Genomic DNA, 26,187 nt, shown 5'->3' with positions numbered 1-26,187 from the left:
AGAGGTGACTAAGGGGAACTATGATAGAGATCTACAAAATCATGACTGGTGTGGAGAAAGTAAATAAGGAAGTGTTATTTACTCCTTTTCATAACATAAGAACTTGGGGTCACCAAATGAAATTAATAGGCAGCAGGTTTAAAACAAACAAAAGGAAGTATTTTTTCCACACAATGCACAGTTAACCTGTGGAACTCCTTGCAAGAGGATGTTGTGAAGGCCAAGACTATAATGGGGGTCAAAAGAGAACTAGATAAGTTCACGGAGGATAGGTCCTTCAATGGCTATTAGCCAGGATGGGCAAGGATGCAAAATCATTGTCTGAAGTGTCCCTTGCCTCTGTTTGCCAGAAGCTGGGAATGGACAACAGGGGATGGATCACTTGACAATTACCTCTTCTGTTCATTCCCTGTGAAGCACCTGACATTGGCCACTGTCAGAAAATAGGATACTGGGATTGATGGACCATTGGTCTGATCTAGTATAGCCTTTCCTATGTTCTTAAGTATTGGGGGAGGGGTTTTTTGTTTTGTTTTAAAACGCAAGAAAAGCCAACTTACTTGAGGTCATCAATTACTTTGGCTTGTTCATTCAGTTCCCTAATATCTACTAAACGTTTCACAAATTTTCTTCCTCTCTGCTCTCCAACTTGGCTACCAGATGTTCCCTGTCGCCGATAATCAACAGTCTCCTATTGAAAATAACATTTCATTAAATTCCTTGTTAAACGTACAGAACCATTTTAAAGTTACAGGTACAATGAATTGTACACCCTAAATCAAAACACTGCATGCAAACACTATTTTTTAAAGTCAAAAGGCAGCTGATTTGAAATTTTCCAATGATTCAAGTCCCATCATTTGCTTAAAGACAAACATTAGCTACTACATACATGTCCCCATGAGCAAGACCTGCCCGCTCTCAAATGTGAACTAGAATGAGTAGAGTCACACATCGCTGCCCCCGACAGATACTCTACAGGAACGGAATATCGATGGTTTTGGGGGCTCAAACCCAACAGGTGATTTACAATCCGCTGCCCAAATGTTAACTTGTGTGCATCTCCACATAATGAAACTCCATCTGATTTCTAAATAATAAACAGGAATGTTAGTGTTTTAGGGTGGTTTTTCCCTAAAGCCATTACAAGATTCTTGCAAAATTGCAATTGTTTAAAGAAATAATTGTTAAAAAAACTACTTAATATAAAACCAAAACACAAGTTGACACACAGTATTGTTTTTTGCTACTGAAAATTTCGTTCTTCTAGTTCGTTTGTAATGTTAGTATCTTCCATTGCTTGCTAGGATAATCAGAGTAACTGTAGCCAAAGTCTTCCAAAGCGGGTGCTTAAAGTTAGACACCTGAATGCATACTACGGCATCTCATAGAAAGGGTCTGAAAAAATCTCAAAGCTAACTGAGCTAAAATTTCCCCACCACATACATACACACGCGCGAATAGGAATTTTCTGAAGCTTACTGTTATGCCTAAATAATTTAACAAAAGAAATTTAGACACTATTTTGGTTGATTCTCTTACTGCATGTATAGTGGGAGACATGGTATCAACTTCGTCCTCATCCGACAGGTCAGCTATGTTTACAGAATTTAGGTCAGCAATGTCATCGACATCTTCTTCTCCTGTCAGTGTTGTGAGGGTATTACCCAAAGCATTTAATCTTTTCCCAATGTTAGGATCCATGTGGACATCAATACCGCACATCTTCCATAACACATTGAGAGTCCAGGTTCCAGCACTATTGCTTTCTGTTTAAAAGAGAAAATTTGCCTGATGATTTTTCTCTTCCTTGTAGCCAAGTTTGTCATTGTCTGCTTCTACAGCTCAGGAGACAGCACTAGACTTATCCATCATGGGGCGCTGCCTTGGCTCTGCCCACTTGTAAAAAGCCCCCAGTGAGACCTTTCCAGAACTGAATCGCACTTTGAATACAGTTAACAGATATAGCTATTAAGTTTGTATTAAGATTTCTCTAATGAATATAAGAAAAATCTGATAGGCCAGAGGGAAAGTAAATTCTCCAGGGTGTGAAAGGCACAGTTAGCTACTAGAAGACAAACATGAAATATGAATTTCAATCTCTCTCTCTGAGCTAGGTTTACCATTTCCAACACAGGGATTCCAATAACAGTGAAAACCAAAGTATGGGCATGTGAGAAAATAATTTTTAACTCTTCACAAATCAGACTCTTGGAATTACTCTAATTCCAAATCTAAATTCTTAATCTAATTCAAAATCTTAATTCTAAATCACAAAGATTTTAATGGTTCATTAAAGCCTGCACCTGCAACCTCTGAATCTTGAGCATCTAATTTCTAGTGCCTACTGAATGGGTGAAATGGTTACCATGCTGGAGTTTTACATATTTCATCTTAAGAGGAGACGGAAGTTTCCAACCAAGTTCCACCATACAGTGCCAAACAGATATGGCTTAATGGACTTTGACTTGTTTAGAAGGAGCTAGAAGCTTTGTAAGCTTCTTTTATACAGTATTCTTGGCCATCTAGTTATGCTGAATTTGGTAATTTTTGTCTTTTAATTGATGGATGGTAGAGGATGAATATGGCTGTTAAGAACAAAAACTTTTTAGAAAGCTTAACAGTTACATCTTGACTGCTTTGCAGACATGAAGCAGGTGCCATACCTTCTCATTAGAAAGTGCTGAATTTGGAGAAAAAAGAAGAAAGGGAAATGTATAGGCGATATTCTGAGATAAATTTTCATAGTGTTCACAACGAGGATGGATTCCAAAGTCTCCTTTTTGAATGTCATGTTTACTGATTTAAATCTTTCTGATCCAAGATGGTCCCATTTCCACCAGATATTCTGGAAATGATCAGGACTGAATATGCTCCCAAGCTTTGCTTCCCCTTCAGCTATTGCCCCAATAGCTAAAAGATGTGAAAAGGTTATTATGGTCTGAGTTTGCTTCCTTGGGTTTGAGGATAGACAAGGAAATGTTTCTTACAAGAAGTTTTGTTGAATTTTCTGGGGTAGTCATTGCTCACAGTTTCCATCTGACACCTCCTTCTTTGGCCTTCTCCACCATTATGGCTCTGAGGCAAGGTTAAGTTAGAGCACAGAGCCCCTAGAAGCTCCATTGAGCCATAGGCACCAACTCCGTGGGTACTCCGGGGCTGGAGCACCCACGGGGAAAAACTGGTGGGTACTCTGCACTCACCGGCAGCCAAGCTTCCTACCCCGCCCCCAAACCCCAGCTCACCTCACCTCTGCCTCCGCCCCTGAGCACACCACGTCCCCGCTTCTCCTCCCAGCACTTGCCACCACGAAACAGCTGTTTCTCGGAGTAACAAGCTCTGGAAGGGAGGGGGGCAGAGCAGGAACGCAGCGCACTCAGGGGAGGAGGCAGAGACTTTGGGGAAGGGGTTGGAATGGAGGCGGGGCAGGGGTGGAGTTGGGGCAGGATTGAGCACCCACCGGCGCCAGCAGAAGTCGGCGCTTATGCATTGAGCCACAAAAAAAATCCCTGAAATGGGCTGCCAAAGCAAGCAAGCAAGATAATTTTAAAAAACTAGTTCAGAAATTCCTATCTGGAAGGTTTTTCATATGCTCTGTAACTTGAAAAGGCAGAGAGTCAGGGAACCGGGAACGTTTCACAAGTGAGCAGAGTCCTGTGTTAGCCCATTAAACTATAAAAGCAGAGGGACTATCCACTGCCAGAATGGGAATCTAACTATGTGGGAAGAAGAGCAGTTGTATAGTTTTGATCTATAGCCATACAATTATAAAATCTAAAACAGTTTACAGATATGCTAATTAATGCATACCCTAGGTAGATTACGGTGGGCATTAACTAGAAAAGTGACATGTTTTGTAATATAAGACTGAGATTATCAAAGACATTTCTATATTTAAAATTATCTTCATAATATAGTCTTATACTTTAAAATACACCATGATTTTTAAACGAATACAATTTTATTTGTATACATCAAAGTATATTTCATTTTAGGTTTTTCTTGTTCCCTAATTTCTCTTGCTCCTCAAAAACATACCCCTTCTTGTCCATGTTCTAGTCTTCTTCCCAGTCTGAACAATCCTCTTGTCCAGTTCTCTGTATTTCCCCCTCTTCTCCCACCTTTTGTTTTTTTTCTGTAATTTGACCTTTATCCGTTTTGCAATTCTGACTCCTTTCTCAGTTACCCTCCCCACTTCCTTGAAACCTGCTAAGACTGTTGGTTCCTCTCTTCCTCTCCTATCCCAGTGTTTTCCCTGTGGCCTGATTAGCATGCCTGGTAGCTCAATTTTTAATGGTTAAAATATAATGTAAAATGAGCAAGCCAAAAGCACAAATGAGTCACATTAGCCCTAGGGAGGAATGGTGGACATCCCCAGAGCATCTGAAATATCTCTGCTGCCATGGATGTTTTATCCTCCTCCTTCAGGGCTGATTAAACGCCAAACACATTTGGACTAAAGAAAATGTAATAGGTAACTTAAGCAAAGCATCCCATTATATTTCTGAAATCCAGAGTTTGCTCAAAGTGTTAGAGGGAGGATGATCCACCATAATTTTCATTTTCTTCCACCTGCATTCATTCCCTTTCCAGAAATTCCCTTTCTGCCCAGACTCAATATATATCAACACAGCCGCTGGAAAATGGATTTTCCTTTGAGTGAAAAAGTTTTTGAAAACTTATCTGAACGAAAAGACAAAAATTCAATTTTTTTTGTAGGAAGAAAAATCCAGTTTTGGGAGAACCAAAATGGAATTTTTCCACTTGTTGGCTGCCTGGCTACCTAGCTTCCCACAGGAGGACAGCTGGAAAGGACAATAAGTCAGCCAGCTGTGGGACCCAGGAAGCCAGATGTTTGAGAAGCCTGGGGAGCTGGCTATCTGGGAAAACAGACTAGCCCAAGGAACTGACTTCTAGGAAGCCAGGCACAGCCTTGGAACTCACTAGGTAGGTACTGGAGTTCTTGGGGAGCCTGTTAACTAAGGACCTGGCAGCCCCACAGGTCGGCTGCTGGTGAGCCTGCCTGCCCGGTTGACTGACAGGAAAGCAGGCAGGGAGACAGGCTCACATCAAAATTTTTGATTAAACTGAAATATTTCTGCAGAATACTTCACTTCTGTTAAATCAATACTTTTCAGCAGAGAACTGTTTTCTCTGGAAAATATTCAACCAGCTCCAATGATTATACTAAAAGGATTATTTTTATTTTGTATTAGTCACATTTTTTACACATTTGATCCAGCAGGTATTAAAGCCTATGATAGCTTGCTACTACCTTTTACTAATTTCTTGTAGCTAAAACCCAAGTCTGTAAGGCTACAAGGGATTGTTGAAAGCCCTCATGGACAAAAATAAATTGGGAAATGTGGAGCAGCTACTGTGAAAAGGGGGTATCAAAACAAAGCACAACCTTGAAATACACAATCACAATTAAAAAAAGCTATCAAGCTATCAAGAGCTCACACCTGCACTAGAATATCCTACAGTTTATAAATGTTTTAATAATATAAAAATTGAATATAAACATTACCTGCAGCAGCCTGTCCTGCTGTCCTTGAACAGACTTCATAGGTGCCATCTGGCACTACACCTAAACATGAAATAAGCAGATGCTAGTAAGACAGATGTAATTAAACAAGTTTTAGATCTTCCTTACAAAATTCTTTTTGTACACTTGATCTAGGTAAGTCAAATGTCACGTTTGTTTGTTTGTTTATCATCAATCAGTAACACTACGGAAGTGATCATAATTTCACTTGGGCTGGCAAGTTTTCTTGGCAATTTTGCAAGCCTATTGCTGACATTTCTATATGCAGTAGGAAATAGAAAGAATCCATATTTAGCTGCTGAATACGGAAGATAAAGGGAAGTGTTATGAGAAAGCAATTTATTACACATTTTTGGACAAATAGGTTTTATGCATTTTTTGCATTGTATTATAGTATTCAATAAAAATGTAATAAAATTAAATTAAATTAATATACTTAAAGCAATACTAAAAAAACAAAAACAAAAAAAAACTTTTCCAACCTGGTTAATGCAGATGGTACTACAAGGCAAATACTTTGTTGCAGTATATTACAATTCTTGAAAAAAGGACATTTATTGTTTAAAAAAATTTAAGAATACTAAAGGGTGACTGGGGTTCACATGTAGGGTCCCACATGCCAGAGAGCTTTATTGGGGTTTGGAAATCAAATGTTCATCTCTTCCTTAGTCTCCTTCTGAACCGTCAAAGTTGTGAAAAAACATGGGAAAGGGTAATAGGGGACTCTAAGTTCCAGGGCCACCAAGACAAGATTAGAAACACTTACAGGCATTCATGACTAGATCCCCTCGTATTTCTGGTTTCCAGTCATCCCAACTCGTCTCAAAACCATCAGCAAAGCGGATACAGAAATTTTTAAAATGTCCTTTGCTAACCAGAGACTCTGAAGAGCAGGCAGTGATTAAAGTGCTTTCAATGGTCAGGACTAAAGCAGAGCCAGTGTCAAGATCTGCTGTGTGGTTAGTCTGCAAAAGGAAGAAGAGACTTGTACAGAAAAGGCAATTTACTGGTAATCTCAAACTTTTTTTTTTTTTTTTTTTTTTTGCAGTTCAGAGGCTCATATCTTCCTCATACCCTCCTTGCCAGCTCTATAGAAACCCTCTCCAAAGCAGCAAGTCTATACATTCACAATGTCATGTATCCTTACTTCTCAGTAGTTACAGCATATCCTATGGCAGGGGTGTTAAATTCTTTTGGCCAGACTCCATGCTTAATTATGGTCTGTGGACTGGAATATAAATTCAGGACTTCATACTTCCCTTAATTCATAGCAGATTTCCCCACTGCCTTTGCAGCAAAACTGATTATTTGAAACTTTGATTTTCTTATAGTCACAAGCAACAACACTCAGGGAGAAAAACTGGTCCCTTTTAGGCCACCACTATTTCTGCCTTTTGTTTCTCTTCCTTCCTATCCACCTTTCACTATTTCTATTTCTCTCTTCTCGGTCTTTCCTTGTCTCTCTCTGTCTTTCCCTCTGCATTTTTCTTTCCATGCTGCAACTCCCACCTCTTGAGAGCTTCTCTCACACCCTCTTTCTTATTCCATCTGCTTATAAAATGATCAGCAATGGAGTAGTTAACACAGATACTGAAAAGTTGTCACTGGGCTTCAAAGCTGACAGTCCAATGAGATTAATATGTGACAGGTGGATACATTATTGGTAAACCAAATGTCTTCAGACATATGCAAGACTAGTTCCCCATGAAGACGTAAATCTATGGCATTGTCTAAACTAGAATGGATGATGTCAGCATATTAGCAAACGTGCAGACGTGTTTTGTGAAAGTTTAGTGTACACAGGTGGTGCACACACTGTTATAATGTGCTAAACTTGTCATATTGAAGCCTAATCTTCCTCCTGACTTCAATGTAATCTGCTTAGCATGTGTCAAAGCAAGCACTGCCTTGTCTAAACTAGACTTAAAATGTCAGTTAGCATGTGTTAGCTAATAAGTGCTAACATCACAATTTAAATCCTTTTCTGGACAAGGTTTATGACCAACTCGAGGTCTAAACACAACCAAAACCGTTACTCAAGTGAAAATTACATTAAAAATACTAAATAACGCTCATCACTTGTTTGAATAATCCAAACGTCAGTCAGAACGTTTTATCACATTTTTTAAAAAGAAACTTTGTAGGGTCTTGTTGTTTGTCTTCAATTATAAATGTCTGAAAACATAAAATAACCAAACTTAAACTGGAATTGCTGGCCTAAATGTTCAAAAAGCATGCCCAACTTCACACACCTCAAAGGATTCTCAAAGTGCTGCACACTCAGCCTCTGAAAACTCAGAGCCCATTAAGTTGCCTCAAATTGGGCACATGGAAAATGAACTACTCACCATCAGTAGTCATTTTTGAAAATTAAGGCTACTACCCACATCATAAGTATAATATGGTGCTAGGGAAACATTAACATTTCATAAATTCTAAAAGCATAAAATATCAAGAAATTGCTACTTCGACAAAAAAAGTCTACTACACTTCTCCCCACTCTTGATATTTTTCAAATACCTGTGGTGCATTTGTGATGGGCAGACAAATTCCCAAATCATGAACAGTTAGCTGAAGAAAAAGTGTCCCGAAAGCCTGGGCAGATGTTTGCTGGATTCCAGGTAACATATCTACCACTTCTTTTGTAGCCATGTGAATATCCTTATGTAAAGCCAGTCTCTGTTCATTCCAGTTGTCATAAGCAGCCTTGTAATTCAGCCAAAATAGCACAGCTTTATGAAGAAAAAAAGTTTCCAACAAAATTAAAATAAAATGGCACAAAAATATTGTTCATTGTAACAAGACTAAGGTTTGATTTTTTTGTTTTTGTCTTGTCACCATATATTAAAATACAATGGATATATATTTGTACACACACACACTTTTATTTCCCAGGAGCAATGTGCTTTTGTTGCCAAGAACAAAATAAAATAAGACGTATTATAAATGCTAAGGGGCAGAGTGCCAAGTTAACAGAACCCAAGATGCTGATACACTCAATGCTGCTGATGTTGGTATATATTTACATAAACCATTTCATCTATACCAACTGAAAAGGCATCTTCCCATCAGTTCAATTTTTTACTCTAAATTAACATTAGTACACAACAAACTTCCTAACCAAACTCTGAGAACTATACTTACAGTTGTAGTTTATTTTAGACTACAAATAAATTCAGATTTATAAATATCAAGCATTTCTTTTTTTAAAGAAATGTACAGAACTTGTTCAATTTGAAAACAAATTTGTAATGATTCTCTACTTTCTAGCAAAAGAGAAATAGAAACAGCACCCAACAGTACCTCTGTCAAACGCCACAGGCTGAGCAAAGACAATTGGCCTGTTCAAAGTAATAAGCACAGCCTCTCTATCTGATGAGCCACTGATTTCCTCTCTAAGAGCATTTCTTAATCCAATTCTTGTCTTAAAATAAGCAACTTGATGGAAGTCAGAACCTGCTTCTTCATAGACCTTAAAACATTTGAAAAATACAATAAAATCATATTAAATTATGACTAACACAAATAATAAATTTAAAATGGGGATGCCCCATTTTGTTTTACTCTTCAGTTTGCAATATGCTCTTAAGAAGATAGAAAACTGTTTTCTTCTCTACTACATTTTGACCTAAGTTGGCAAATATTGGTTATTTTTCTGTGTTTCTTAAATAACATATGCCAACATATCTCTCTACATTCACTTGATACATCAGAATCGTCTCTGAGGAAAACCACCATCTGAATACAAGTTTGTTAAATTTATGTTCTCTTTCCGACCCTCCAGAGAATCCTAAATACTGTATTTCCCATAAAATCAGTGATTTCGGGAGATAGTAGTGGATTTAAGAATCTAGGAGATGTAATTACCAATTTAAGACAAATAAAGTAGATCAAGATTTAGGTTTCACAAATTAGGATCTAATCTTATTCCATGTATGTACGCTAGAAATAGCATTGAAATCAATGGAAATTTTGAATTTGGATCAACTAAAGTATTAGGCCATTAGTGTCTGCAATACAGTGGGGCAATTTTTTTGGATGAATAAACTATTTGTTGAAAAATGCAGTTCTCATTCACTGGAAACCATTCATAAATTTGACACAAATTAGCTGAATAGTTTCAGACAGAATTTTTTTTTTCTGGCTTGATTCACACAATGTGGGGGAGTTAGGGAGTCCATCTTATAACTTCTAGCCCAGTGGGTCAGTTCACTCACCCTAGATGTGGGAGAGCCTGGTTTGAATCTGCTCTGGAGCAGGGATGGAAATACAGTTCTCCACCCAGGTTTGTGCCCTAACCACTCAACTAAAAAAGTTATAAAGGGGGCTCCTTCTCCACTACCCCCCAATTTTTATGAATTTAGTTCTTTAAAATGCCCAGAAACAAAACATTTTAGATAGGAAAACATGTTTGGTTTATCCGAAAATGGATTTTTCAGTTCTGGTTCAACCTGAACCATTTTTTTCTGCAATATTTCACAACTGCCACCAAACAAACAATAAAAGCAGTTATTTACCCAGCTCTAGTCCCTAGTTACAGAAGTGCTAAATGAATTATTATAATAAAATACATTTGATACTCCCTCTGATTTATCATGAATTACTGTTCACAGTGAACATTTAGCCCTTTTTTCTGAAAGCCATCTTTAATGAGGACATTGAAATTCAAGTCTAATGCCAGACAATCAATTTCAACTACTGCATAACAGCACATGCTGAATATATTTAGGTGGTAATCTTTATTGATTCTGAACTGTGGATGCATTCTAAAGCAATTGTTTTAAATATTTTCCAACTAGAGGTCTAAAGAAATCAAGCTAGTCATATCCTAGCAGAGTAAGATTAGAGAGTTTTGTTATATTCTTTTCAAAGCAGAAGATACTTGACTTCATAACAATGAAGAAGTAACATTACTAGGCTTTCCTAACACACACAGAGTTGCTGTCAACTAACCTGATGTTTAACAATTTGTCCCAATGCCAGATTCAGATCCACTTGGCATTTACCGAACAGTTTAAGGTAGCTGGTACTTCCAGGCATTGCTTTGGTTTGTATTCGGTTTGAGAGCTCAAGTTCTATCAATCCAGTTTCAAATCTCACGGCCCTCATTGATGGAGTTGTGGCTGTCACTTGAATTCCCTAGCAAACAATGAAAGAAAAGTTTTTTAGGATCTGCTTCAAAGGCATCCTTGGTGAAAAAAAATTCTTAGACATGAAACAGGAAAGGGAGTAAGGATTTTTCCATAACACTTTGCATTTAGGGCATTTCAAAAGATCACAAAGATCAAAGACAGGCTTCTTTCTTGCTTTTTGTTAATTAAGAGAGATTTCCATCCTTGTCTAACACTGACTGATTGTTATCTGACATTTCATTTGTGACCATCTCAGGGAAATTTTTGATTTGTTTGGTTTCAACATATTCAACCACTGGCAACAGCTTGAGAGATTTATTGGTCATAAAGTTACCTTAAATTGTAGGCTCAAAGAGTACAGGAGAATTTTAGGCTTCTCTCCATCTGTTGTACCATCATGTTCATTCCAAAGAGGAATTGGCTGCTCCCCTCCTGCACGTTAAAAACTATTTTCAATGTTTTAACAAAGAGCATTTTTCATACAGTATAGAAATAAAATTTATCTTTAAATGTGACTCACTGAATGTAACCAACCATTAGAGAACAGTCAGTTCTGCAGTAAAGAATTATAATAAGCATAAATTTGGAAGTTTCAGAAGAATAAGACCTACTTGGGGGTGTATTCTCAGCTCATGGGAGTAGCACTGCTAATGGCCCACTACTATAGATTAACACATTTTTTGCCTATTCCCATCAAGTCAAGGGGGGTGTCTAAGATGGACAGAGACTTCTCGCACTCTCCAAATAACACCCACAGAACAACTAGCACCTGCAGAGAAAGGGTATCATTTAGATCACAAAGAATTGCTCTTTACCAGCAGCACCTGATATGGACTGAATTTAGCTAACAATGAGGACCAGTCACTTGACCAAATTTATTAAGAGGTATGCAAAAAGGTGGATTAAAAACAAATAGTTACTTTAGAGTGAGTGTGAAGGAGTCCTCTGCAAAATCTTTTGGTGTCCTTGGGAACATGTTTTTAAACCTTTACTTTGGCCTCCCTCCTCCCCACCTCACATATACTTCTGGTTATAAATAAAAGAAACAATCCTTTCGGATGAGGACACAATGGTATCTTCTGTAGAGTCTATCAATATTCCACCACAGCTGACAAAAAGGGGTTACTATTGGAGTAGCACAAAGAATTCCATCTCCCCTGCAACTCCAATTTTTCAAATCTCTATTATCACTCAAACTTAAAATAATTATGCAGAAATGTGGTGATTTTTTAAATTTTTAAGTGACTTGGTGTACATGCTCACAGACTGTTTCATCCTCCACTTAGTTTTGATACCCTTATTTGCTTTTCAATATCCTTTCTAAACTTTGGTGACTAATAGAACTGAGCTAGATGGATTTTTTGGATCACTGGCAATTCTGAAAAATTGAAAAAAATAGTAATTTTGGGATGAACAAAACGATTTATTGCAATACTGAGCATTTTAATGTTAATTTTAAAAATAAAATTAAGGGAAAGTTCAAAACAAAATTCAAATTAAAAAATGGAAACATTTCAGTTTGAAGACATCAAAATGACATAGTTTTTGGTTTTTGTTTCAAACAACTTGGCAAAATCAACACAAACTTGTTAAATGTTTTGGTGCTGCTGAAACCGCATTTTTTTTTTTTGCCAAAAATGTTTCAGTTTAAAAATATCACCCAATTCTAGTGACTACAACTGAGTATAGTGTTCCAGAGGTGGTTACACTGCGGGTCTGAAGAGTGGCAAGAATAACTTCCTAGTTTTCAATAAGTACACTGAGCTCAGGCTATTTTTGCAATGGTATTTCAGCGAAGTAGTTTTTATTGTGGCATCCAGGTAATTTTTTTTTTTTAAAGTAGTTACTGATTGCAAGTAGAGTCCCCCTCAAACTCCCCCCTTCTAAGATGAGCTCTATTCCCTCCCTGAGATGTAGTGCTTCACATCCGTTAGCTGTGAATCACATCCTGTCGAATGAAGCCCACTTCACTTTTTCTCTATCCTCCCGTATATTTTTTACCCTTCTAATTTTGGTGTCATGGGCTAACTTGATCATGCTTGAATTTATACCTTCCTCTTGAGAATCAGTGGAAATCTTAAAGAATAAAGGAGCCAAAATTGACACTACCAGTGCTCAACCCAATGCTGCTCTCAACTTGGAAATATGACTGCTCTGTATTCTCTGCTCATCAACCAGCTTCTTCTCCATGGTATTTTAATTTGTTCTAACTGGTATTCATCTAATTACTTTAAGTTTATAATGTGCCACTAAAATGAATGCCTTAAAATACTAAGGAGACACCACAGCCACCGCCTTCACTTATTACATTTATTGTAACATTCAAGTAATTTACTCAAGTTATTCTGACTACAAGCTCTTTAATGGCAAGGACCATCTTTTTGTTATGTTTGCCTAGCCCTGATTAGGGCCTTGTGATAGACAGCAATACAAAAATCTATTATAGTAATACCAATGTTTTTAAAAAGACTTTGGATTGGTTGGGAACAGCTTCACTTACAATCTAGAAGACTCAACAAACAGCATGTTAATGAAATTCACAGATAACAGTAAACTGGGAGGAGACTGAACATCAGTGAAGACAGAGAAGCCTTCTCATTTTAATATTCTAAGTTTCACTGTGAAGCTATTTTAATGGAATAATGATCATTATTAAAGCTTTTTCTTCCAGACACTCTCATACCGATTATTATATGCTGAGATATTTTGCCTGGAATAAACAACAAGCTGATGATTTTTCTGGTTCTTCCTTCCCACCCTTCTTAAAGATAGGTACCTCTCCTGACTTGCATGCTTTATTTCTTTTCAGAGGTTCTGAGATTTCCTCCACTAGATCTTTAAACTCTCTTGAGGTAATCTCATCTGGACCTATATATTTATATATATTTAGCTGTCAGACACTTGGTCCTTATTTTGCTGGTTACCCTTTGTTCTGGGTCTTTGCAACTGTTTTTTCTCATAACATGTCCGCTTGCTTCTCTATATTTTCCTTAAAGCTTTCTAAACAAACAAAACAAAACAAAACCCAACAAAACTAAACTAAAAAAAGTACATTAAAAACAGCTATTTGTATATTTTAGTTCTTTTGGACTCTTCACTTACCTATTCTTTGTAAGATTATTTTCCACAGATATACAAGCCCTCTACACGCCTGTTTATGGACCTTCTATTCCTTTTATTCGCCTGATGGTTTTATTTTGGCTTTTTACCTTGCCTCTAGATTCTTCAATAGACAGCTTAGATTTTATTTATTTAATTCTTTCCTTTTCTTTTTTCTCATGCAGTTCTCTAGTTTATTTTTTCATTAATTCTTAATTTAGTTACATTTTAAAAAAAATCTTCTGTGCCACTTTAATTTATACTTGTATATTAGGCTTTTGAACTTGTTTTTATTCAGATCACTTCTCTACCCATTTTCCAATTATTACTGTGGACAATATCTCCAATTTTCTTCAATTTAAGCAAGTGTGTTACAGAAATATGTAATGTTCTAATGGGATGTATTTTCCCATAACTTTTCTCTACAAGAAATATTAATCCAATTCATATATAGTCACTTGCTCTCAGGTTTCCTCATTGTTGGTTCACGTCAGATCAATTCATGTTATTTCTTTCGGCCTTTGGAAAAATAAGCTTTCCTTCACTAAATTTAAACACTTCTGTGATAAACTGTCACTGTATGATTACAGTCACATTTGCTTTTCATCTTCAATCATGCGGTAGAATTCTCAGCTGGTAAATTGGTATAGCCCTAGAAAGTCAATGGAGCTATGCCAGCTAAGGATCTGTTTTAATACACTTTTATTTGTTACCCAATAAGCATAATTTACTAAAAACAGTATTTTACATAATAAGAACAAATGTGGTTCTGAAACTAATTTTCCTATCCACTCTACCACAAACAACAAATTGTACCATTCTAACCCTGATCAAATGTCCTTCTATATAGCTTTGTAAAAATCCTCCACTAACTTTTTGTAGTGAATGCTATTTTTCTCTTGCAAACTTTCACAAAGCTGCAAGCTGATCTGACTGGACAGAAAGCAATGTTACAGACAGACGCTAACGTTCAGTGGATTGTTTGGTAGAATTACTTTTGCAATTAATAGACAGCACCCTTGCATGGCAGCTCCAGTGACTCAAGAAAGAGATTAACTATGTCACCCACAATGTTCTCCAAAGCCACAATTCTACCTAACCAAACTTCTTTTCCTTGTGTTGCTGGCCTCTGATACTACTACTGTGCTACAGTGGAACCAGAAAGTGGTGGTGTTCTTGGTGACATAAGAACAGCATACATGGGACAGGTAGAGATTGCAGATATGTTAGGCAGCACCAAAAGTCTTCAAGCTAAAATTTTAGTGAAATCCTCAGGTAGTTCATCTTACCTGACACCTTCTGTATGACTTCGTTGACTTCCTTCATGAATACTTTTTGTACAAACACTAAATGATTTAGAAGGTCAGTTGTGAGATTATGTTCAAAGGAACCAACCTGCCAGAAAATATGAAGATTATTTTGTAAAATTTTAAAATATAGGTGTGATATCTGTGGTCAATGCAATACTGTTTTAAATACTGACTGCATCAGAATACAGCATAACAATGGCACATAATGTCAGATACATTGATGTAATTATTGTTAGTAAACAATGATTTTTTAATTGTGGCCACTGTATGTGGAACAGTTTTCTCTAGTATAATTTTTTGATTATAAGTAAGTAACAATAAATAAGGGGGAAAGTGCGTTATGTCAACTACTATAATAGGAGCAAAGGCAGAATACCAGTACTGAATTATCAACAACAGAGAATTGCAAAGCTCATTCAGCTTTTTGTAACGTCCAAATGGTAAGTATAATTTGACCAGCTTTACAGAAGGCTTAACTAAGGCATAAGCAAGTTAAATGAACTGCTTCGTGTCATATAGTAAATTGTTAACAGAACTCGGAACAGAAGCCATGTGTCCTGACTCCCAAGGTCCTTTATTCTAAATGCTCTTGAAGAAAAACACTACTGATATGTGCAATACCTGATAAACCTAGTTATTAACTCTGAACTCTGATGCTTTAAGAAATATTATTTCTACACTGGGAATTTTCTAACAACTGTTACCATGCTCTGTATTCTTTAACTTTATTGAAAACAAGTTCGGTAAAAAACTTTAAATTTAAATACTTCCTAATATTAGTCAAATTTTAAATGGAAAATAGAAACACAATTCTGTTACTAATCAGAGTAACACATTTAGAGTAAATTCAAACCAAGGCTAAATCTCTACACTGGTAAGATGTGTCTGGAAGCAGAAAGCAGCAAAGGTTAGATTGGGAAGTACAAAAACACAGCAGCATGTTGGAATTCTCTGAGAAGCATACAGATCATCAGAAGTCTCAAATGTGAGAGCAAATACCAACCAAGGAGTTTAGGAAGCATGCCAAACAGGAATATATATAAAAATACTGTATGAAACTTAATTGAAGTAACAAAGAAATTGGCTTTCTTCAATGCCTACCTCAGCCACGCAACGTAAATAGTTCCCTTGTAGATAATAGCCCTGTTTAGTAGGTAGCTCATCTATACTCCATATTTGATCTGAATAGGTGTCATGTTCCTCCATGACATATTTGCCTGACATAGTGACAGGGGGAAGATTAAGACTTGCTGAAGGAGGAATGGTAGACATATCAGTGGCAGAAACTTTTGATGTGAATCGTAATCTGTGATTTGGAAGTTCAAATGTAAACCTTGTTTGAGCACCTGTCAAGAAAGAGAAAAGTATGTATAATGTTGGCCCAGAAAGAACAAATATTTCAAACTTATAGAAGTTAAGAAAATTAGTGGAACCAAAATGAAAGCTCAAACTGGAGGCAAGATTGAGAGCACAGTAATGTAACGGTTATAAACAATTAATTCTCAATTTCTTGGGTTTTTAACCTAATTAAATTTTTTTAAAAATCCAAACATTTGGAACTATGTAAATGCATAGTTAAGGTAGTCAAAACAACCCAACTCTGTATCTGTACTGATAACCTGTGAAAATAAACTCAAGACAACCTCATTCATTCATAACAGTTTCATCTCATCAGGGACCACAAAACTCTATATACTAACACTCCTCGGTATTTTTAAAAAACTCTTGGTGTTGTGGAGAGTCCAAATGGCAATATCTTGTACTAGTAGTGATTTGGCTCCATTGTGAATCTCAAGTACTTCCTATGGGCCAAGTGAATGGCTATGTGAAAGTGCGCATCTTGGATGGAACGACTGACGTGTCACCATTTTGAATCTGAGGTGGTGTATATATTTATTCAGTCTCCTGAGGTCTAGGAAAGGACAAAGGACCCCTGTTTTCTTTGGGATAAGGAAATATTATGAGCAGAAGCCGCCTCTTCTCTTTACGCCTGAGATATTCCCTCTAAGGTCACTGTGTTTTGCAACAGGCTCTTGTGAGAAAGGTTACTCTTGTGAAGAGCAACTGGGCTGGGGGGGGGGGGAGGGTCAACTGTGGAAATGAATAGGGTAGTCATAGGCAAAATGTCCATACCCACTTGTCTGTTGTGACAGTAGACCAAGGGTATGTCTACACTACGAAATTAGGTCGAATTTATAGAAGTTGTTTTTTTAGAAATCGGTTTTATATATTCGAGTGTGTGTGTCCCCACAGAAAATGCTCTAAGTGCATGAAGTGCATTAACTCGGTGGAGTGCTTCCACAGTACCGAGGCAAGCGTCGACTTCCGGAGTGTTGCACTGTGGGTAGCTATCCCACAGTTCCCACAGTCTCCGGAAATGAGATTCAAAAGTTCGCAGTTCTTTTCCTGTCTACCTGGCCAGTGCATCTGAGTTGAGAGTGCTGTCCAGAGCGGTCACAATAGAGCACTCTGGGATAGCTCCCGGAGGCCAATACCGTTGAATTGTGTCCATAGTACTCCAAATTCGAACCGGCAAGGCTGATTTAAGCGCTAATCCACTTGTCAGGGGTGGAGTAAGGAAATCGATTTTAAGAGCCCTTTAAGTCGGAAAAAAGGGCTTCATCGTGTGGACGGGTGCAGGTTTACATCGATTTAACGCTGCTAAATTTGACCTAAAGTCCTAGTGTAGACCAGGGCCAAGAGTGTTGGAGAGGGGCAAGACAGTTCCTTAAAGTGCTGGCAGGCTTTTGACGGGAGCCACATTAGAGCCAAATACTCCCATCACACGTGCTGACTCTGTGACTGTGCATGGTGAACAAAGGACAAAGATGGCCATCTCGTGGAGCATCAAGATCTTCTCCATGGAGGATATTCAGGCTGTTTGCTCTGGGAGTTGAATGATGTCCTTTTCCTTTGTATGTAACTTACTCATCTGGGAAAGCCTCCCTCTTCTTGTTCAAAATCCTACAGAAAAACAGGAATAAACTGACGGAGAGCGTAAGAAGGTTAAACGGTGGCCAGAACTGCTGTACAAGTGGACATGGATCAGAACATGGTCAGGTAATCTGTAATGCAAAGTTGCAATGAAGCGGAGGAATATATCCTGAAGAAGTTGAGCTTTATTCAGGGTCCTTTTGTGGCCCAGACTTTTCTTGGACTGCCAACATGATCAGAGACAGCATTTGGGTGTATGCACAAGTGTTCAAAGTGCTTTGGAAGCACCTGGTACCTCTCTTCCATTCAGTTAGATGTGGGGGGCAGAATGGCAGAGGTCTGCCACAGACCCTTTACCAGTGTAAGTATGTCTTTGTTGATCATGAAGACAAACATGGCCAGGGTTGTTGACCTCAGTATATCAAAGAGCTTAAGAGACCTCTCCTAGGTTAGTGTGGTTTCAACATCCAGAGTCTCTGTGATTTAGGACAGGAGGTCCTGGAAAGCCAGTGTCATCAACCACAGGCACTGGGACAATTGCCACCACTTCATCTGGCAACAATGAGGATTCCTGAGATGGGGATTGATATTGTTACTCTCCCTTCATTATTGTCTACTCCTAGATGCCGATGTCAGCCTCTGGGTGGCCATCTATTGATGCTGCTGGGGAGTAGGATTTCCTCCTTGAGGCATGGGAGGGGGATCTGCTCTGGGACATATGCAACAGTGGGTCCCAATATGGCCAATACAGACAGAGCAGTAAGCTACAGAGGTAATGACTGGGTTGATGTTGTCTGATCCAGTGCCATTCACATCTCCTTAGAAGTGGAGCTCAAAATGGATAGCCTCCAGAACCCTGCTTAGGGTCACAACATTCTCTGATGGTAGGTGAGAGTGATCTCTACCTGAGACAGTGAGAATGAGTAGGTCGAAGAAGGTGATGAGAGGTATGCTTCCTCAAATGGAGGGCCAAAGAGTGGTGTAGGCCTCAGTGCAAGCCTCTGCTTTGGTGTGGAACACTAATCCTTGACAGGTTCAGCTACTGGTGCCAGTTGCCATGCCCAGTAACAAGGTCAGCACCGGGCCTTCATCCCCATGTGCCACACTGACTGACCAGCTGGCCTCCTCCAATTTGGAAATCATAAAGAGTTTGGCGGCTTTGTCTTTGGAAGAGTGGCACGTGGAGTCCACATAATGCTTGGAACTATGTTTGTACTCCATCCTGCCTTGCCTCCTGTAGTCATTCTTCGGTGCCAGGGGACTAGGCGCCAGACCTGTTGGTGCTGAAGTTGGCAGTGCTGAGATTGGCATCAGCAGTCTCGACACTGACTTTCTTCAGTTCCCTCCTCTCTCTGGCCTCAGATTTTGGTGGAAGTGCTGGCCAAAACTGATTTGACTCCAGTGTAGCTGTTAGCATCTCCTCAAGGTCAAAAGCTTGGACTTCTCTATCAACTGTAATTTGAGCCAAGCGTACCTGGACTTGAGAATCTTTAAGGAGACAACTGGCACACAGAACACCTGTCCAGGATGTGGCTCTGTCCCAAGAAGAAAAATCATCAACTGTGTCCATTTATGAGGGGGATGAGGCAGTCACAGGATAGGTAGGGTTTCAAATCTGACTGCTTAGAATCCATCATAAGGGGTAGCAATAGGCACAAAAACACAGGTTTTGGAGCTCACAGGAGTACTGGGTCAGATACTTGTTAGGTTCTGTCTTGATGCCGTAGGAAGTAACAAGGAACTGAGGGACGGTCCTGGCTGCTCTGCCTTTTATGCTGTTGCACAGGAACACACGGTGGCACAGAACACATGCATGGCCCTAACAGACACTGCTATTCAAAACACTCCAATCTCTTGCACATGACGTACATGTTGACACCTAACTGGAGAAATGGGTTACTTACCTTTCAGTAACTTTCACGCTTCTAGATGTGGTGTTCATATATTTTCCACTCTTGGTGTGCAAATTATGTGGTCAGTTTGCAGTTAGCGTACACAACAGTGCTTTTTGATGAATCAGTATGAATTCTGTTTGGTTTATTAATATGCTTTTTATTTCACAGAATCACAGCTTTGTCTAGTAGGTCCTGGCAGCAGAGGTTTCAAACCTCACTTTCCACCAAGGCAGATAATGGTTGTGATTGGTTCTCCCAAAAATCACAGAGCCTGGGTGGGTTTGGGATGCCTCCATTCTTCCCTTAAGAATTAGGCATCAACACAGTTTTCTCAGGAAAAGAGGTTGGATTTGTGGAAAAACCTGAGCCATCACTATGAGATCAGGGGTTCCCAGGCAGTAAGCTGTTCTAGATTGCAAGCCATGATAAACGTTGGGGTAAAACAGACTATGACAGGGAGTTGTTAAGACCTGGGACAGTGATGCTCAGGATATGCACAGCCAATAGGAAGAAGGTAGGAGCACTGATGTTCTTTCTGGTTTCACTGCTGCTAGGACAGGTTGCCTGAGAAATTATCCTGTTATGGAATTAATGAAGTTGCAGCCACTTGGTCAAAAATTCCAGATCTTTGTATCTGTCCTCACTGGCCTATGCCTTGTGCAATTAATCTTTATAAGAAAATCTACTAGAACTAGCCTCCTATTTTATTTTAATACACTAAATAGTCATATCTGCAGGATTGATTTTTACTATATTCTGGTTCCTTATTAATATAAATTCTCTCATACTAACCTGTTCATATAAATTCATAGCCACAAGGAAAAACAAAGAGCAACTGGATTAAAAAGGTATAATTACCGTAAAACTGAATAGGAACCCATAATGTCACATTTGATCTTTTCTAGTGAAATCAATATTAAAAAGTGACCGTGATCTTTTCAAAGTTTCACGGAGTACTGGCTTCCAGCTGTCCCTGGGGGTTTCTCAACCCCAACTCAGCCCCAGGTCCTGCCCCTACTCCACCACTTCCCTCAAATCCCCACTATGTCCCCCTCTTCCTGCCCCCGCTCCTCCTTGTTCTGCCCCCTCCCCTAAGCGCACCCTTTCCCCGCTCCTCCCATTCCCTTCCAGTGCCTGCTGCACGCCGTGGAACAGCTGATCCACTGCAGGTGGCAGGCGCTGGGAGGGAGGAGGAGGAATTGATTGGCAGGGCCACTGGCAAGTCTAGGGCAGGGGAGAGGAAGGGGAGCTTGTCTACCGGAGGGTGTTAGCATCCGCTAATATTTTTCCGTCAGAGTCAGCGCCCATGGTTACCTGTCATTCCGTGACTTCTCATTCTTCCCATCTTATATTCTGCTTTTAGAGATGGCAAGAGTGCTGCTCCAATAGCTATACCATCTATCATGGCACTGAATTTAAGAACTATGGGCTTCTTCTCTAAGCCTTCTGGCAGCTGTGGAAATTCATTGGTTTCAACTGGAGTCTGATTAACACTTGTTGGTGTCTTTTCAGAGGGCAATGGAGTTGCAACATCTTCTTTTGGAGGCTGTGGGCTATTTAGAAGAAGAGATACGAGAAACAACTATTAGATATCCTAATGCATTCATTATACAGTGTTGGCCCGATTCTCCCACAGAGCAGCATTAGCCCATAAGAGGACAGAAAGTAAGATAGGTCCATACAGGATGGCAAATAAAGCAAAACTTACGCTGTTGATGGTTGCCTGATGAGGTCTGAGATCTGTTTGGAAAGCTGGTGAGAACTGCGCACCATCATGCTGTGTAGAGTGGCAGGGTGTTGAGGAATGTTGATGCTGATAGCTCCCACTTTCAACACTGCAGCGTTATTTGTTTTCAATCCTCGTTGGGCACTATAAAGAGCCTGTGATTTGGCAATACTGCATTTGACTACAGTTCTAACAAACAACAAAATATGGTTATTTGCATCCTTTTCTCAAAATATATAAATATATACATTGACATAGCTTTTTAACAACAAATTAGCTGAATCATTGAGTATTAAGATGAATACACTTGTATTAGCAATTTATAAACAATATACATGCCTACTTAGTTTCTATTTATGCACACGCAGATGCAGTACATGCTGTATAAGCAACTATCCAGTTTATGCTGTTTATTACATTTAACAAAATTATAAGGCATGCATAGCAAAATGTCTGTTCAACTATTATAAGAATGAAATATAAGATAATTTGTGACTACACACAGACTGCATACACACACTATACATACAATGAACACAATTGTGATTCTATCTCACCTATTTCATCCTCATTTTTTCCTCAAGAATTTTAAACAATCCTCTATAGTGACAGCTACTCAGAGAGACTTTATTTTAACAACTACTAGACTACTGGACAGGATTCTGTCTCAATTTGCAGTTAATATGTAGCAAACAATTTGCTTTTTTGGTGTAGGAATATTCAAGTTTAAATAGCCCTAACTTCACAAATGTAAACTTCAAACTACACTAATTTCAAAGGTGTCATCATATAATACAGCTGTGAAAGAAACACAATTGCACTATGTGTTTGTAATTCTACCAGTGTTTTTCATCTTCAACAACCATGTTATAAAGAACAACAAATCCATGACTATTTCTCATCTTTGTGGTCAGTTATTGGAATTTTACTCAGACAAGATTTCAAGTACTATGGCATACACTATTAGGGTTTAATACATATGATAGGAATATAATTTAGAAGAGGCAATATATTAGCAACATAGTTTGCCAATTAGTATAGAATGAAATTTTCAACTTTCAGCTCAGATGATTTGAGCAGCAATTTTCTCTAAGGGTTATAACTGTAATATTCTTCACAGTATTAATATTACAATGATAAAGTTAAGAGGAAAAATGGGATTTAATATTTGGGCAACCTGATCTCATAGTATTTATGTAGATTATCTTCCCAGGGGAAATGTTAAAGTAATTAAAAGTTATTTCAAGTGTTATTCTCCAACACTATGCCAAAGGCCCAGCTAGCTCAAAGAACCCAAGAGGTGGGAGTACAACAAAGGCAGTGTTTTTTCTGCTCACAGCAGGAGAGAACTGTGTCACTCTAATTCAGTCATAGGTCTTCCAAACATCTGTTCTAACACTAGGTTATCAGATTAAGAAGAGATATTGCTGGGAGTTGAAACAAGTTCTTGTTCAGGATCCCATGGCTAGAAGGAAGGCAGCAGCTTTAAGGGACCCAGATTGTCATGGATTAAAATTCAGGGGTAGAGAGGGTTGTTTAATTTTATTATAAGGTGCTCTCACAGAAATGTGGAAGACACACTTCCAAGGAGGAAAAGTCCCAATTTGTTCATTAATGTTTTCACAACAGTATTAGGCAAATATGCTTTCCTTCAAAATTGGATGTGTGTGTTTTGTTCTAGCTTTTAAAAAATATAAAACACATGTGGCCAACACAAAAAAATACCACTCTGTTTATGTTAGCGTTCCTGTAAATCTCATTCCAAGCAGAAATTAACAGGGGACAGAATTATGTTCCCTACCTATGTCTTTCCCACAACCACTCAACACTCCAGCACCATAAGGATGCGAGTCAGCCCAGAATAAATTCCTTACATCAATGTTTCAAAATATTGACTAAACTAGCTGTTCAGTCATCATCAGTGTAACTCTCAGCAAGAAGGAACATTGAAGCAGTTTCCCCAATCTATGCCAAGACGCCAACGCAATCATCCACTACACAATTTGTTGAAAAAGTGTCATAGTCAGCATTAAAATATTCACTGTTTGATTCTATGATAAAAAAATTCCCTGTTTAAAAACAACATCTGAATGTACACCGTCTTGGTGCTGAAACATGAGCAGTATTTCTAATACAATTTAAAGAAAAACATTAAGCTAATGTACCAGAAAGGGGCGGGGGGGAGGGGGAGGAAATCACAAAAACAAATACAGAGCCAATGTAATTAAATTAAATGACAGAAACCCACATTTCACTGGTTCCAGACTCGAAGCTCAAAACTCACAAATCTAGACCTCCTTTAAATCTGACAACTAAGTTAACTGTGCTCCCTGGGCAAGTACTTAATTTTTCATTTAATTAAAGTATCTTACTATAAGTGTCTGCTCTAAGATGCTACCAACATGGAAAGCAGGGGTTCAGAACACTTAAAACACCATCCTATTCATTCTTAGCAAGCATTATACATCTAACAAAAAAAATATACATAGCACTAGAGCTAGCTCAATATTATTCAAATGTTATTAAACAAACACTGCAGCTATTCACCAAATAATTCATTCAAGTACTAGTTTTTGTCATATTGGATCAGTTCTATAGATTGTCATTTTAAAAGGGAACAGCTGGAAGGTGATTTGGCAAACAGGAACTCATAGCTCTATGGGAAAACCTGTGGAAGTAGGCTGAAGGGGAGAAAATTGCTCCAAGGTTCCATTCTGCAGTACTTCCTGAACCAGTTAAACTGGGCGGGAGAAGGAGGAAGAAGGAAAAGATGGGAAGGATTTCCTCACCATCAAACAGGCTACAGTGCCAGCCCCCAAACCCAACAGAACTTGGGAGAGATTAGAAAGGAGAAATCAGCAGAAGGCCAGATGATATCTACATGAAGGCTCTGTGCCAAGTCTGTATCCCACAGCATTATCCCCACCCCTCACGCCCACAGACTTCTGCATACGGTAGTTGCCCCAGAGTCCCCGCAAAGGTATGTGGGGTTGATCAATGGTAAGAAGGGACTCCCCACCAAGTAGCTGTTTTGGAAAATACAGTTTCTGCCCACATCTACATTTTTGCCCGGATGTCTGCAGAGTCAATGAGGGACAAGAACTTAACAGTTTTGACCACTAGCCTACTTCCCACCCCCAACCTTTTTTCTTGGTGTGAAGTCCCAGAGTTGTGGAAGACCTTCTTTGGATCTGAGGGCAGGGGAAAGGGAGAAAGTGAACATGAAGAAAACATAGTCCATTTCTATATGGGAAGGGGAGACTCACGGGCACAGGGTCCCCTGTACATGTGCAAGTTAGGGAATGGATTTGGAAGTTCTGTACGTTTTAAATAGAACAGTATCTTTTAAAGATAACTAATATGTGTACTTATAGTTTCAAATATTTAATTATTAGATGCAAGAATAAGATAAGTAAAGACAAAAAATGCACAGTGAAATCAATAAGAGCAGGCCCACAGTGGGATAAGAATGGTCTAATTAACCTGTTCTCTTACCTGGATCAGCACGATTTCATATCATTAAAACATATAGTAGCAGCGTAAAGAACGGCCAAAGAATTAGGCTTTAATAGTTATTAGAACCAGTCTAGTTCTTCAGCAACTATAGCACAGTGCATACAATTGGGCAAAAGGGTAGACTGTTCAATGAACACCCATAAATTTTCTTAGTATATAATTAGTGGACCATACTAACTAATTTAGAGTTTATTGTTTATTAAACTAGAATGTTATGAAGCAGCAACTGGCTACACTCAAACACAGTAATAATGCAGCCTTTAACTACACAACACAATGCTAATTGCAAGTCCATTAAACATAATAATATGACATACAGAAACTCTTGTTTGGCTGTGCTTGTAGGAGATGTAGGAAAATCCTCCAGTCTACAGATGAAGATTGAAGAGAAAGCAAGAAAAACAAAAAGCAAATAAAGAATAAACATTCATGCAAAATTAGTTAAATATATGTAACCCACAATATGACAAATTATCTAAAAATATATTAAATTTTAACAAGTTGACACTGGTTTTTAGAAACTTTAGTAATTTTTCCCATTTTGTTGCATCCCTGTTTTTCTGTGTGCAAGATCAGAGACACTGCATTGAACAGAAACATTAATTTCAGCCATCATCTAAAGTATTACATGGCTGACAGTTCAGAGCTTTTATTCACACTTGTTAAATATGTATGTATGTTTAGCAATTTGGGTATGGACAATATCAATAATACAGGTTTTTAGTACAGAAAACAATATTGCAATATTTAGTTAGAATTTATATAGTGGAGAGAACTTGACAAGAATTATTTTTAAAAATGAGACATGAGTGACTTTTCACATGAGACAGTCTCCTTAGTCATCTCATCACTATGCATATTTTAAAGGCCAAAGTAGCATACTGAGGGTTACCCAACTAACATTGAGAAACGGCGTGACAGTGATTTACATTATGAAAAATTGTAATTTTATTTGTAGTGCTCTGCAACTCAAATATAAAGAGATTCAAATGGAAAGGAAGAAAGAAAAACAAGCATGCACTTCTAA

General features: G+C 38.4%; 1 protein-coding gene across 12 annotated transcripts in view; it reads right to left on the bottom strand.

The window, feature by feature from the left end:
• Positions 1 to 26,187, bottom strand: part of BLTP1 (bridge-like lipid transfer protein family member 1) — a 244,333-nt gene that overhangs the window by 52,001 nt on the left and 166,145 nt on the right. For 10 of the 12 annotated variants that reach the window (XM_048847184.2, XM_075127624.1, XM_075127628.1 and 7 more), the window contains 13 exons: positions 25,478 to 25,528; positions 21,627 to 21,833; positions 21,233 to 21,471; positions 16,191 to 16,435; positions 15,069 to 15,174; positions 11,015 to 11,112; positions 10,502 to 10,687; positions 8,852 to 9,020; positions 8,069 to 8,280; positions 6,315 to 6,513; positions 5,531 to 5,590; positions 1,543 to 1,769; positions 561 to 691 (listed from right to left, as the gene is read on the bottom strand). In XM_048847184.2, the coding sequence (XP_048703141.2) occupies positions 561 to 691; positions 1,543 to 1,769; positions 5,531 to 5,590; positions 6,315 to 6,513; positions 8,069 to 8,280; positions 8,852 to 9,020; positions 10,502 to 10,687; positions 11,015 to 11,112; positions 15,069 to 15,174; positions 16,191 to 16,435; positions 21,233 to 21,471; positions 21,627 to 21,833; positions 25,478 to 25,528 (2,130 nt within the window). Of the gene's footprint in view, positions 1 to 560; positions 692 to 892; positions 1,091 to 1,542; positions 1,770 to 5,530; positions 5,591 to 6,314; positions 6,514 to 8,068; positions 8,281 to 8,851; positions 9,021 to 10,501; positions 10,688 to 11,014; positions 11,113 to 15,068; positions 15,175 to 16,190; positions 16,436 to 21,232; positions 21,472 to 21,626; positions 21,834 to 25,477; positions 25,529 to 26,187 lie in introns of all 12 variants that reach the window. The other 2 variants (XM_075127633.1, XM_075127625.1) reach the window with 2 other exon arrangements.

This window comes from Caretta caretta, chromosome 4 (assembly GCF_965140235.1).
Source record: "Caretta caretta isolate rCarCar2 chromosome 4, rCarCar1.hap1, whole genome shotgun sequence".
NCBI classification, from domain to species: Eukaryota; Metazoa; Chordata; order Testudines; family Cheloniidae; genus Caretta; species Caretta caretta.
The sequence above is the reverse complement of the archived record's forward strand: the minus strand, read 5'-3'. Positions and strand labels throughout refer to the sequence as shown.